Genomic DNA, 14,918 nt, shown 5'->3' with positions numbered 1-14,918 from the left:
GGACTTTGGGCTGATTTGCTGCACTCAAGATAAAGCCTTTGCTTCTGAAGTGCTAAAAAGTGCTAAAAGGCATTTTTGTTACTGTGACTGAAGTTGGTTCAAAAACAGGTCATGGGTAGAATTGTCTTTACTATTATCAAATTAATTCCCAATATTGTAGCCTAAGCCAATATATTCTACTCAGTGAGTTTGGGTTTTTATTTTAAATGACTACACATCAATATATAGTTCTGCTAGTATGAAAAATGTGCAGGCCAAATCTTGGGTGGCTATCTCTGCTGAGTGAAGTACAGGTTAAACAACTTTAGGCCTTACTTAAATGTAAGTACAGAGATTATTAAAGACTTCCTCCCCTTCCCAATTACCTTTTACTGTACATTACAAGTGGAATATCATTCAGTCTCAGCTAGGATGTGTGGAATGTAAATTAAGAGGCAATTTTAGCACTTCTATGAAGACAAAGACGATTTTACCCTTCAGAGAGTAAGTATTTTCCACAGCTAGTTTTATTTTCAATTACAGCAAAATCAAGTGTTGACAATTAGTGTCTTAAAAGCTACAAAAGCAGGATTTCAACCCAGCAACAGATTTAGAATCAACTCTATGTTCAATCACAAGTCGCCATCCAACAGAGACCTTCTCTAGAACGTTTAATGTTAGCAAGTTTCACTATACATACTCAAGGTATGCTGTATCTCAAGTATCAGTAGAATTTTGTCTAAGGGACTCATCAATACATGAAGACATCTGTATATTTAAAAGAACCATAATTATGGTATTACTGGTATCAATTATTGTGAGAAGAAGCAGCTGTTTCTCAGTATAGAAAAGTGATGGCAAATGTGAACAGGAATAATTAAATACCTGTGTGGTATTAAGTGCATGGCTTAGATAGGATTTTATTGGTTTGTTTGGTTTGGGTTTATTTTTTTTTTAAGTGCTTTGCATGATCCACCATCAAAAGAGGCCTGTATGAAGACCAGTACTAGCATGGTTGATATTACAGGAATAGAAAAGTTAAGCATTCACACCGTCAAGCTCTGATTTGAATCTTACATTAAAAAAAAAAAAAAACCAAGCCAAGGCCCATAGATTTAGATACAGAATTTAAATGTTTCTACACATCTTAGAATACAACCAAATAACATGTTACACTCAGATTATGAGAATCAGCCTGTTCTGAAACAATTTATGAAGTGACAAAGTCCACAGCAAAGCTACTGCTTTACTTCCATAATGTAAACACATCTGAAAGAAGAATATGCTGACAGTTTCACAGATGATATTATAAATCAGTAAAACCAAAGCAACTGGTCATACAAAGCTTTTGTCTCTTACGAGGCTTAGCTTACAAGCTCAGGCTGTACGTTTATTCTCTGAAGGACATCTTCTGGCATACAAAAGACAGGATTGACGGCCTTAATTTGTTCTTCTCCTAATAAAGATAGTCCAGCAATACCAAATAAGGTATGAAATGGATCCACCTGGAAGAAAAAAGAAAGCTTGTGTCTGTTTCCGAAAGTCAATTGGTTTTTCACTTTTATGGAATGAAATTTTCATTTGCCAGCAAGAGAAATGAAAATCTCCATGGCTTCTCTGGGGAAGACAATACAACTGAATAAACTTTCATTTGTGTTAACATGTGTTGACAGGCAAGAAATTTCCATAGCAGGCATTTACAATACTATGATTTACTCAGGCATGCTTGTCAATTATCTGCTGCTAAGACGATTTTCAACTCTGAGTTAGAAAGCACTCACATTTCTTTATTAGCATGCAATATCACAGGGTGGTAGAAGCAAAGATAATTAAGATTTTAAAAGTAAACTGGATCATCTACAGGTACCACTTCCCCATTTGCTCTTCAGAAACATCATAATGCTCTTTATTGATTTCCAAATACAGAAATGTGCTGTAAAACCTTGAGAGAGAAGCAGCAACCTATTATGCCAGAAAACATCCCAGAACTATAAATAAAAACAAAAACCCCCGAAACCTCTACTCCTAAAACCACACGACCATCACCCCCCTCTCCCCCTACAAAAACAACAAATGAAAAAACAACCCAAACACAAAATACCCTAAAACAACAAGGTCTGTTAGGACTGAGTTTCTGCAGGAATAAAGCAAGAACCTGGAAGTCAACATTTCCTCAGGAGTAGAATTTTCTACACTTCAGCAATCAAAGACAACTAAAAATAATATTAAATAACTGCTAATGTAACATAGAAAAGCTGTCCCAAAGGTGCTCTCCTTAGATATAGAGAAAAGGCTCTTCAGAGCTGCTCTTCCAAGAAGATACAAATATTTAATTACTCAAAGCTAGAAAAACATTTAGACTTCAAGTTCTGGGCTTTTCTTCAAGAATTCTGAAAAGGGAAAAGGTCTTCCTATAAGCTCCTTAGAAATACAGAACTCTTCCTATTTTAAGAACACAAAAACACTTTCCAAATGACAGATCGGAGATTTCTCCCCCAACTGGGAATAAACTAACTGCTTGCAAAAAAAATAGAAAGTTACTTTATTTTTTAATGCATTTGCAGAGAAGGGAGCAGACATGGGCAGCTGCAATAAAAACAGCTAATACCTTTACAGACCATTAACAAATAAGCCAAGTGTTAACAGGAATGAAGTCTCACAATACTTTTTATTTTATCTGTCCAGCACTCTTGAAAGATAAAAACTTTATCTGCCATTTCACTAGGACAGTATCAATTACTCCCACTTGAAACCAAAGAGAACAGACCAGCTAAATCGTAACTGCTCTCTCAACAAGCAAAATCCATAGCACCAGCCTCTTGACAATGTTATCTCAAAAGCTTCTTCCTCCCTCAGCTAGACAAATGTCAGCTACAAGATTTATTCAGTGGCTGGGCTAGCAAAGAATGAAAGTTAGTGTATAGGGATTCTTAATAAAAACTCATAATTTAATTAGATCAGACAAAACAACAAGAGAGTTGAAGACCATTTAACCTACACCAGACTTTAGCTTGCAGATCATTTCACAAAACAAAATAATAAACCCAAAGAACCCATACACGCACCGGAAAACCCACCACGAAACAGAGTGTTTTTACACAGATCTTCCAAATGGTCTTGTGCGGCCAGTCTTGTGAGAAATGGTTTGCATTGCGAGTGTTATGGGGAACCAAACCAGATTTTGTAAGGAATGGCAACTGACTTCACTGGGGGATACATGTGCGTTGTAAGGAATGCGCTCCCCAAGTACGCCTTCAATGGCAATTCTACCCTGTTCTTCCTTCAGAGTAAACTGCAGCCTCTGCAAAACCCACCTGGACCATGAGTTGAGTTACACTCACACAAAAGTTGAAATCTCCAGTTAAAATTCTCATGTGTATTTTATTTAGAAAAAATATCACTTACCATATCTCCCGGTCTGTCAGCAAATCCTCCAGTCTCCTCATCCTGGCATGCCAAAATAAAGCAGCGCAGTTTCTCTCTGTCAATCCACTGTATCCTACCAATCATCTTCAAAGAAGCTAGCACCCACCACGAATAACATACATCAGGTAACTGGCAAGCAGAGAGGCAGATTAAATATTTGCTCGGGTTTTAAACATAATGTTGCAAGTTTTACTGGTAATTCTGCACGTTATCAGGTGCGCTATCATAATACTCTTGTGGAGACACAACACTTAAAGAGTGTCTTTGGAGTAAAAAAAATTCTTGATAGCATCTCTTTTCAGAGGACTTCTGTTTTCAGGAAGGGAAAGTATCTTTTTCAAACTTCTTCAAGAAACAAGACCACAAGGATGTGATTTTTAAAGACTTCACCTTCTGTGAGAGAGGCTGAAAAACCACAGCACTTCTTTCAAGAGGAAATACAAAGTTGTTCATATCAACTATTTGTATTTTGGGGGCAAGGGGGGAAGCAGGGGAATCTGTTGGTTGATTATCTATTTGCCAGAGATTTTTCTAGGTTACACAAATCTCTAGTGTGATGTGGAACACTATGACACTCGGGATTTACATCCAGTAGAACAGTAATTTTTATACAAATCCTATAGAAAAGATCATTCCCCAAGTAAGAAAATACTAAAGACCCAGTTTAACAGGATAATGGTTCAAGTGGTCAGCAAGACATCCTTCAGTATGTATACTTTGCTATACTGAGGACTCAAACGAAGCATAGGTAAGGACTGCATGACAGGTGTTAGTAACAAAAGAATCAGGATAAGGCCTGACTTCTTTGAAAAGTTTACTATATGTTTTATAGAAGTCATGACATTTTTCAGTAGTTCAGCTTCAGAATCTCTGTTGAGATTTGAACAAAGAAAAGAAGCCACACGATACCTTCTCTGGTCGTCCGTTGAGACCCCCAGAAGGTAACTGACGTTCACAAAGCCACCAACCCAGCAAGTCAACATTTACTTGATGCAACTGGTCTGTTATAGCCAGAAATCCTGTGCAACAATAGATCTAAAATTACAGACATAAATTTTTTGTGTATTTAATAACTAAATATAGTTTAGCAGACTAAATGCAGGAAGAACTCAAAGCAGAAATACAGTCATGTAAACAATACAAAATAAGCTCACACACATTTCAACTTTTAGTTTCAAAGACTTTTCCTTCATAAAACCATGTTATTGTTATAGTTCTTTTTGTTAAAAAGTTCCAGTAGCACAATTGGTAATATTTCACTAATATAAGACACTACTGCAAGGTTTGGAAAGTGATCCCAGGAGATCTGAGAGAGCCATACAATTTTATTTTAAAAACACAGACTCTCAAGCCAGAGTAGTCAAACTGACTTCTGCAGGCTGGATATGGCCTTTATAAAAATTTTGCATCCAGTCTATGGTTTGTTCCTGTACCCGCCTTTTATCCTAACACTTGCAAACAGTAAACAAAAAATTAATTCCCTAACAGAAACAGGCTAACTTGGATCATTAACTATCTTGGCAATTCCCTATGTGTTTGGTCATGTCACGCTTACTTTCAAAGTGCCATGTAATATATCTGCATTGATTAAACCCCTTTTAATATTATTAATCCCCTTAATTAATTAATTAATACAATAATTTTATTAATTTTAATTTAATCCCCTTTGAATGTTAATTTTAAAATTAATAGTTTTTGCCGGGGAGATAACATTTATGGTGCAACAGCATACTTTGGTCACATTTCATGCGATCACTAAGAAAGCAGTGAAGCACAAAAAGCCAAGAATCATAGAATCATTAAGGCTGGAAAAGGCCTCTAAAATCATCAAGTCCAACCTTTAACTGAATACCACCAAATAACACTACACTATATCAGGAAGTGCCACATCTACACGTTTTTTGAACACTTCCAGAGATGGAGACTCCACCACTTTCCTAGGGAGTCTGTTCCAGTGCTTAACCACTCCTTCAGTGAAGAAATTCTTCCAAATATGCAACCTGAATCTCCTGCAGTGCAACTTGAGGTCATTTTCACTTGTCCTGTTACTAACTGACTGGGAGAAGAGACCGACCTCCACCTTGCCACAACCTCCTTTCAGGCGGTCTCTCCTGAACCTTCTTTTGTCAGGACTAAACACTCCAGTACCCTCAGCTGCTCCTCACAGGCCTTATGTTCCACACCCTTCCCCACCTCTATCACCCTCCTCTAGACATACTCCAGCACCATAATGTCCTTATGGAAGTGATGGGCCCAAAACTGCCCTCAGGACTGGAGGTGCCCCAGCAGCGCCAGCCCAAGGGACAGCAACTGCCCTGGTCCAGTGACCACCCCGTGGCTGGTGCCAATGGCCTTCTTGCCCACCTGTGCACACCTGGGCTGATATTCAGCTCCTGTCATCTAGGTCCTTTCCTGCTGGGCAGCTTTCCACCCACTCTTCCCAAACCTGGAGCATTCCACAGGGTTGTTGTGACACAAGTGCAGGACCCGGCACTTGGCCTTGTTGGACGTCACACAGCTGGTCTTGGCCCATGGATCTAGCCTTGGCAGAGCCTTCTGCCCATGAATCAAAACTTCCACACAAACTGGTCCTTCCTGTGACCTTACTGAGCATGCACTTGATTCCTTTGTCCAGACCACCGATGAGGATATCAAATAGGACTGACCCCAAAACTGAGCCCTGGAGAATCCCACTTCTGACCCTTCACCAACTGGATTTAACATCATTCCCCACTACTCTCTGGGTCCAGCCATGCAGCCAAGACTGCACCTGTCCAAGATATGGGCTGCAGCCTCTCCAGGAGAATTCTGTGGGAAAGCACGCCAAAAGCTTTACTCAAGTCTGGGTAGACATATCCACTGCCTTTCTCTCATCTATTAGGCAGGTCACCCAGTCATAAAAGGACGTCAGGTTTGCCAACAATCCCAGACAACTACTGAACTTCCATGGAGGTGAAAGAGAGAGCTTTTTAAGGAGTATGTGAGTAAGCACAACAGATTGAATCCTCACAGGAAATGCCAGCTGCAAACAGAGTGGGTTCAGCTATTGAACTAACTTCCTTGAACACTATAACATGGTCCAGCCACTTAGACTATATGGGCAATGCTACTGTACATTAAAACTATAAGGTAAGTACATGTAACAGATTTAACATTTTTTCTTGATTTTAAACAAAGAAGGGGCAGGAAACCCAACACTTGTCAACAAAATGCCTCTAATATTTTCATGTGATGAGGTGAATCCTAGCTATGGCATTACTCACCATAATTATGCAAAATAAACAGGTAACTGCAACAGCATTAAAAGTTGATTTTTTTCACACATTCAGGTTAAGTGCACTAAACTTTTCCATGAAAAGAAAAAAAAAATAGGAAAGGTAAATTTAAATTTAAAATTATTTCCGTTATGTAAATTTTCTGATGAAAGAAGTTATTTAGATTACATTACTCAGGAGATCTCCTAGTTTTTTCTAATTATACTACTGCATTTTCTTCTCAAGTACGTTTTACTGAGCTTTTCTCAGAATTCACTGTCACCAATAACAGTGTGTAAGACTAGTGATTCTAGCTGATAAATATTCCCATTACTAGCTTAGGTATGCCATCTAAAAACTGACTTTCCTCAAAAAATTAAGTAATTCTTGACAGGATTCATATCTTGTTTTTATTTGGGTTTATTGGCTGATAAATCTCAGACTATACAATTGACCTTTACGTCTCATTATGACCTGTTTCAGAAACAGTGATAAATCTTGTTCACCGTCTCCATTGATATCCATTTCAAATTCTCTAAAAATCCTCATGCTAGCAATTACAAAATCACTATGTGAAGACTCAAATACAGCCCTAAAAGCTTTTTTCCCACCTAAACTTTCAAGTCTCGACTCGCCTTCCCAGATTAGGTTATGCATCTGTTCATTTATTTTAACTAAGGTACTAGAATCAGGCATTTGGGAAACAAGAGGTACATCCATTGTCATCACTGATACATGTTGTAAAGAAACATTTATAGGCAGTATGTGATGCTTGCTAATTTAAAGTATTTCCATATTAAGAGAAACTCACCTGTCCTGCATGTGATTCAGAACCTGGTCTACAACCAAATCCTCCATCAAAGTTCATACAGGACAAAACGAATTCTACTGCTTTTTCCACATCAATGGCATCCAGCTTTCCCTGCAAGTCAGAAGATAACTAATGCACTTGATACTCTACCAAGCTGATCTTCTGCAGAAACTTCAGCAGTACCAAAGAGCAGTACCAATCGATTCTCTGCTTGTGCAAGTGATGGTTTAGGACTTACCAGAAGTGCAAGAGTTGCTGCAGCACAGAAAGAGAACCTTGTATCGATTTCTCCTATAATGTGGGGGACAAAGAATGAAAGCAGATTATTTTTTCAACAAACATACATTTAAATCATTACTGAAAATATGGAATAAAATGTTAAAATCCTAGGTTCTGCATCAAAAACCAAAAATCAGCTAAAAAAAATCCTCCCAAACAATTTAATTTTCCAGCTTACCAATTATTTCCCCAGTAATTTAGAAAATATACGTTATCATTTAAGTCATCTGTATGTTTTACTATTCATAAAAGTCGACAACTCATTTAGAGCTGGACAGCTATATATCCAAATCAATTCAGATAGTGGTAGTTCACAAACAACTGTTTAATTTTAGAGTTTATCTGTAGTGCTCTACAGATAATTGCAGAGCAATGGAAATAATGCAAAAATAATCAGACAACTCTTGCTCTGCCTTAAATCCAGCCAGAAGTAGAAGCCATTTCTTGTTTTAGGGCAAATCTAATTAAAGTTACAAGGCTTCTCTGGCATATTTGTACCTGGAAGAAAAACCAAAGCCCCTACAACTATAACAGATTAATTGCTTGTCAAGTCCAATATAACTCTTGTAGCACCAACTCCAGGCAATTAATACTTGAAGTCACAATTTAAAATATAACTGAGCTCCAAACATTCTGTTTCTTGGTAGAACTTTTGCAAGACTTCTGTTCATAAGAAATTCACAAGCTGAAACACATAAAGCAAACATCTGCTGCTCTGACCTACATCAGGGATCACACTCCCTCAGCTGCACCTCTCGGAATACTTCAAGAAAAAGGGCGCAGCAAACTATGAACCAATTTAGCACACAGCACATCATCTACCTTTACAGTAGCATACATACACTGCTAAGATCTCAGTTGCTGAATTTTACCTGAACAAGAGTGATATGCAATAGATTTTCTTAAAATTTAGGTCTCCCATGGTGATAAATACTTTTAGAGTGACTAAATATTTATGCCACAGCTTAAAAATCCTGTGTTTGTTCATAAAGAATTTATATGCAGAAACAAAATCAGTATTAAGAGAAGTTCATGAGTACAAACCCAGTCTTTCTCACTCCCACATTATGAAAAATCCTTTCACATTTGACATGGATATAGGTCATTACTAACTACTATCAAATAGCAAGTATAAAATGCTCCTTATGAAACAGTGTCTCTAGTATTTCAAAGTACTGTTAAGTTAAAAATGCCCAAAAGTTTTCTTCAAGACACTTTATTCTTAATACAAGAATGGAACTGAAGTTGAGAATATTTATGAAAGGAATGAAATTAATTCTGTCCTTCACAAACCCTTCTTTTTCATGACTCAGAAAATAAAAGTGTTCACATATAATACATATGCAAAAAAAAACATCCAAGGGAACTTAAGTTTACGGACTTACACAAGTCAACCTAGACACTATATTTAAGAGATCTAAAAATTACCCCATTCGTCTCCAGCAAATGATCCATCTTCTTTCTGCAAGCTCTGTATATATTCAACAATTTTATTTACATCAACTACATGGAGACTATCATATAAGGTAAGAATCTGGGGGGGGAAAAAGGACACAGTAACAATCAAAGTGGAACAAAAATTTTGAAAATTTCTTAACAAAAAGAAATAATGGATTTATAAAAGACTTAATTAATTCTGAATGCTATTTGGTAAGGCTTATTAAAATAAAGGGTTTTTTTCACTTTAGTAGTTAATCTCTGCACTGTAGATTATTTTTGTCTAAAACCTTTAGGACATTCTCAAAGGGAGATACAAACAATTCAAATGGAACTGTTTCATGCTTTGTTACTTTCCAGTGTTGAGGTCTTCTTTCAAAAGCATAACCAGGTTTATTTATTTTATGTTAGCAATATGTAGAACAGAGATTTGATTATGGTTAATATTGTAATGGGACAATGACACCTTAGATGTACCAATTTGTAGTTTTGCACTGCAACTACTTGGATATATGTATGCTAAGCTGCTGGTTACTAACTCCACTTACAGTGCAAACTTGTCAACAATTACTCATTTCAAATTATTAGATTTTTGTTTACATTAAAATTTTAAATATAACTAATAGAACCAAAAATGCAATAATTTAAGAAAAAGTATGAACAATATGATTATATACCAGCTGTGCAGTGAATATATTCTGGAAGAAAAATAAAGGTAGGGAATACAATTTTCCAAACCACCGCTGATTTAAACCAGCAAATTTGTATGACACAATGTCATGTGAAAACAACAATACTGTTTCGGAGCCCTATCTGACTTAATGTTTTTACTCACACCTTGCATAATCAGTAAGAGAGTAAGTAAGAATTTATTATATATCACAAAATGGAAAAAAACCCCAGCTGAAACTAAGCAATGTTACAGTAACAATCCTGAAAAACACTGCACACTATTGACTTTAAATCTAGCTAACTGGAATCTTTCAATTGTTAAATAAAATTGAAGTCAAATAAAATATAAGTCTTATGGAAAATTAAAAAAAAAAAAAAAAAAGAACATACAACTCCAACAGAAAATATATAATCACAACATGCACCCTAAATGCAAATCTGAACAAATTACTATTAACTGTAATGACAAGAACATATGACATGACCCTCTAAACATCCCAGATATGTAGACAGGACTAAACAGTGTTTGTTCACTAAGACCACGCATACTCATTAAGATATGCTGGTTAAGTCTACCACAAAAATTTTACATCGGCATTTCTGAACACTTTTTCAGTTTGGACAGCTACAGCTCAATTTAGTTAAAATGAAAATATCTCCTAGTAATATCAAGTATATATTTAAGAACTAACATATCTAATTTGTAAGGTAACAACCTCAAATTATACCCCCCTTATACTGAACTGGAATTTGTGAAAGGAGCTGGATTGGACAGTTCGGAAAAGTTCAGACATCACAGCCTGGAAAAACTTCAGTGTCCTGGTTCTCACAGTATTCAGAGTAATTCTAGTGCTAAAGTGGCAATAACAATCAACCTTAGAGCATCCTGTCCTATCTAAGGGGTTCAAACCCATTATCTTAAATCCAGCATAGTTTCTGCCTAGAAAAGAATGCTGTATTATTTTTTGTAATGTCATTAAAATACTTCATCCATAAGATTGAATGAGAGACGCACACTGCAAGCAATCAAGCTAATTGTTCAGAAGTGTTTGGGCCTTTTTGGTACTTTTTCACACAATGGTTTATATCAGCAGAACAAAAAAACATAACAAAATAAAGGCATGAGCAATAGTGAGAAAATAAGTCTATAATGGAGATAGCTGCAGTGAAAAAATAAGATTGAGAATTACTTCTTATCGGGGGAGCATATGCACCAAACAAATTAAATGCTCAACAGACTAATACAGTTTTTAAATTATACACCCCCAAAAAACTCATATAAAAAAAAAATTTTTTGCTCTTGTTCTGGTGATACGTATCTGTCACCTCAATGTGCACTAAGAAGAATTTATGAAATCAAAAATTATCTATAAAATGCTCCGGTAAAACTTGTAGCTAAAGAGTATTCCAAGATAACTTACAAAACTGGCAACAATGCAGTAACCATTAATTGACCATTAAAAGTAAAACATTCCCAAATATGACAATTTTTAGAAAGTGATACAGCTGAATCCTACAGTTTTGTCCATTAGATTTTTTCTTTTAATTAAGATACTGAAATAATTTTTGTCATGGGCTTCCAACAGTAACTGGTTCATAAATCTGCAATCATAAAAACTTAATCACAAACACTTTCTTCTAAAATTACCCTTCCACTTTTACCTGGACAGCACTGAGGGTATACAGAAGATGAGGATCATGACCTATGCTGGCACTTATTCCACCACACTCATGTTGACATGATTTGATGAATGATAGAATTTCTTCTTTGTTCATTCGGTGCAGCTGCCCCATGAGATCCATTGCTGTCAGTCCCCAATACACACCACTCATCCTCAAATATTCCGACATGCAGTATTCCTAAACAGTGCATTGTTTTAGTTCTTGATCAGAGAAGCACACCATCAATATAGCACAATGAAAATATGTTAGTTAACTTTCACAAATATCTTAGCTTCTAGTTAGTCAATCATTTTCCAACCATTTAGTAACTACACACCAGCCACTCAGAGATACTCTGTACATCATGTACATGTGTATACACATACTCATAGATATGGGGAAATGCACATGTAGATACCAACACGTACTACACTCCCTTCCTCCCTGTATTTTTCTAGTTCAAACCGTCAAGTTCAATGTCAACTTAGCCACAAACAAGTAGTTGTGCACCAATTCACTTCAGATCACTTACTATCCTGACATTCAAAGAAGCCCTCAAATTGCCACCCCAACTAGTCTCAAAAAATAACAAGTCTATTTCCCAGGGCCAAAACTCTCATAATTTTAAGTCGCACTAGGGAGTGAAATTTTTTATTGAATTCTCTTACATTGATTACATCACCTGCAATACATAAACATTATTTTTTACATGCACTACAATTGAAAGTAACAGTGCTTGGCATGCTTTTCTGAACAGTAAAGGTAACCACAACTTTTCTTCACATAAGCAGTTATTGACAATTTTTACCTGCTGGAAGTGGAATCCCATTGGTGTGGACTACATCCAACCACTTATGACTGTAAAACTGCTGTAAGTTGTCCCACCAAAAGAGTAACATGCAAATGCAACTCTACTTGTGCATTCTAGTGGATGAAGAAGCTAGTAGCTTGTTTCTCAGGTCTCAGAGTAATTATAGAGCTAAAATGATAATCTTCAAAATTATAGTCAGATAATACATGCCAAAACTCATCACAGACCTAGAGACATTAACAAGGGCACCTTTATTTTATACTTTGGATTGCAGGGTGAAAAACAATTAGCTTGTTAACTTGCATCTAACCCTTAAATCTGAGCCAATAAATAAAGGTTATTACTGTTAACAAAACCACAGCTGTACTGTAACAAACTGATACGTACATAATCATCTTTCTTTGTTCCATATGAAGCTATATAGTCTGCATGTTTTTCTGAAAGTAATGTGCTTGGGGCATCGGGTTTTATTATAACATCCTTTTGCGGTGTCCCCTGTAAAAAGCACCAACAAGTCAGTTGCAATGTCAGGTCAAAACGTTTTAGCAACTTGGTATAAAGTAGCCAACACCGGTGACTGTGACTCTGGGAAAAAACATCTCTCTAGCTATTCTGAGCCTACGTCAGGTCGCGCATCTCACGCCATCACTGTTCAGCCTGGCTAAACCCTTCCCCAGGAAAGGCTACGAACCAAACCTTGCAATAAAGCTAAGAAATAACACCAACTCGCCAAGAATAACCTGAAGTGCCGGACGGCGGAGCCCTTCCCCGAGCCCGGCCGTGCCGCCCGGCGTCCCCACGGCTCCGCGAGGCCCGGCCCAGCCCGCGCGCTGCCGGGGCCGCCGGAGAGGCGAGCGCCGCCCCGGCCCCCGAGCGGACCCAGCGCGACCCGCGTCCCTCCAAGGCAGGTACAGCCGCGCGCTAGAAAACAAGTTCCCGCAGGCGAGACGAGCCGCAGCACGGAGCCCTCCACCCACCATGTCCTCCGCACGCACAGGAAGACGCGAAGGGGCCAAGCGGAAGGCGGTGGCCGGCGGTGCCTCGCTGTACCCGCCCGGCCTCGCTCGGGCCCCGCCCGCCGGTGGCTGCGCAGAGCGGCGCTGCGCGCACGGGCCTGCGCTGTGCCCCTCGGCGTGGGGAGCGGCTGTGGCCTTCTGACTTGCCGCAGATAAAGTGTGCTCTGAAACAGGTAGTACATTTAAAGTACACTAACTCCAGCTGTGAACTTTCTTGCATCACAGCAAACAGGACAGCGTTTGGAAATAACTTCGGTTCCTTCCTCAGCTCTATGAAAAAGCAAATACAAGAATTTAGTCGCAGGTAAAATGGGTAAAGAGAACTGTCCTTTTGCTCAAAACCGTCTCTCTTGCTTCTTCATTAAAATTGTCTTGGGTGATTCTGTTCATGATTACCAACTCTTGATGCTGGCACATGTTCCCCCTAAACTATACCAGGCAGGAACATCAAAGAAGTAGTACTAAGTATTATGCTGTGTTGCATGGGACAGTCAAAAATAAGGTCTGTTTCTTACATACGGCAAATACTTACCAAAGATGTTGCATTATGACTCTTCTGGAGGAAAGTCAGTAATTTATAGAGACTAAATGCTTTCTTTAAAGAACTGATTTTCCAGGTAGCTTACCCGAGTAAGGATTGCAGGCAGAGTTTATACCTGATGACAGCAGTAGTACCATCCAGTAAATTCAGATGAGACATGAAAGAGACCAGACAGAGGCAAGGACATTTTGGAGTGAAATTGGAAATTACTTAATAGAATTATTGAGATTTGAAGATACCTCTTGAAATCATGGAGCACAACCCACCTACACCAAGTAGGTTTAGCTAGAGCAGGTTGTTCAAGACCACTACCTGTTGAGTTTTGAGAGTCAAATGGAGACTCCACCACCTCTGCCAGCATAGAACATCCCTCACAGTAAAAAAAAATAAATTCTGTTCCAGTGGAATGTCATGTATTTTAATTTGTCCCCATTGCCTCTTGTCTTGTCAATGGGTACTATGAGGCTGGCTCCCTCTTTATTACATCCCATCAGGTATTAATGCACATAGATAAAATTATCTGAGTTTTCTCTTGTTCAGGCTAAAAAGTTAGCCTCTTCTCACATGACAGATGCTTCAGGCCCTTAATATTTTTGTGGCCATGTGCTAGACTCCCTCCTTTAAGTCCCCATTTTTCTTAAACAGGGGAGCCTAGAACTGGATGCAGTACAGCCTCACATATCCAGTAATTTGTCTAAGAACTCCAGGGAATGTCCATTCTGCCAGCATTGCCAAGAAAGGTCTATCCAAGGTTAAAAAAAAAAAAAAAATCCTAATTCCTTCTTCTTGGCTGTTTTTGCTGCAAGCATAGTTAAGTATACATTGATGGAAAGGAATAATAGGTTTATATATACAAGAAAGACATTAAGCTATTAGAGAGCATCCAAAGGATGGCAGTGAAGATGGTGAAGGGCCTTGTGGGGAATCATGAGGAGTGGCAGAGGTCACTTGGTCTGTTCAACCTGAACAAGTCAGAGGGGAGACTAATCACAGTCTACAACTTCCTTGTGAGGGGAAGAGGGACAGACAC

The 14,918-nt window shown here is 38.1% G+C and overlaps 1 protein-coding gene and 1 non-coding gene across 6 annotated transcripts; both read right to left on the bottom strand.

Moving 5' to 3' along the window:
• Nucleotides 1-488: 488 nt before the first annotated feature.
• On the bottom strand, nt 489-13,408 carry RABGGTB (Rab geranylgeranyltransferase subunit beta). Of its 5 annotated transcripts, none has more exons than XM_053984582.1 (9): nt 13,309-13,408; nt 12,719-12,826; nt 11,521-11,718; nt 9,178-9,283; nt 7,709-7,761; nt 7,471-7,581; nt 4,315-4,440; nt 3,385-3,534; nt 489-1,484 (listed from the first exon to the last, which is right to left on the bottom strand). In XM_053984582.1, the coding sequence occupies exons 1-9, from the start codon at nt 13,309-13,311 to the stop codon at nt 1,344-1,346; spliced, it is 996 nt and encodes a 331-aa protein (XP_053840557.1). In that variant the 5' UTR covers nt 13,312-13,408; the 3' UTR covers nt 489-1,343. The 5 variants fall into 5 exon arrangements, with proteins under 5 accessions (XP_053840557.1, XP_053840561.1, XP_053840559.1 ...); XM_053984586.1 differs by lacking the exon at nt 13,309-13,408 and adding an exon at nt 13,072-13,162; XM_053984584.1 differs by lacking the exon at nt 12,719-12,826 and having other exon boundaries at nt 13,309-13,397.
• LOC128811864 (small nucleolar RNA SNORD45) lies at nt 12,477-12,559 on the bottom strand. Its single transcript, XR_008438509.1, has one exon. It is a non-coding gene; the product is annotated as a small nucleolar RNA SNORD45 (small nucleolar RNA).
• Nucleotides 13,409-14,918: the final 1,510 nt, after the last annotated feature.

Source organism: Vidua macroura, chromosome 9 (assembly GCF_024509145.1).
Source record: "Vidua macroura isolate BioBank_ID:100142 chromosome 9, ASM2450914v1, whole genome shotgun sequence".
Taxonomy (NCBI): Eukaryota; Metazoa; Chordata; class Aves; order Passeriformes; family Viduidae; genus Vidua; species Vidua macroura.
The sequence above is the reverse complement of the archived record's forward strand: the minus strand, read 5'-3'. Positions and strand labels throughout refer to the sequence as shown.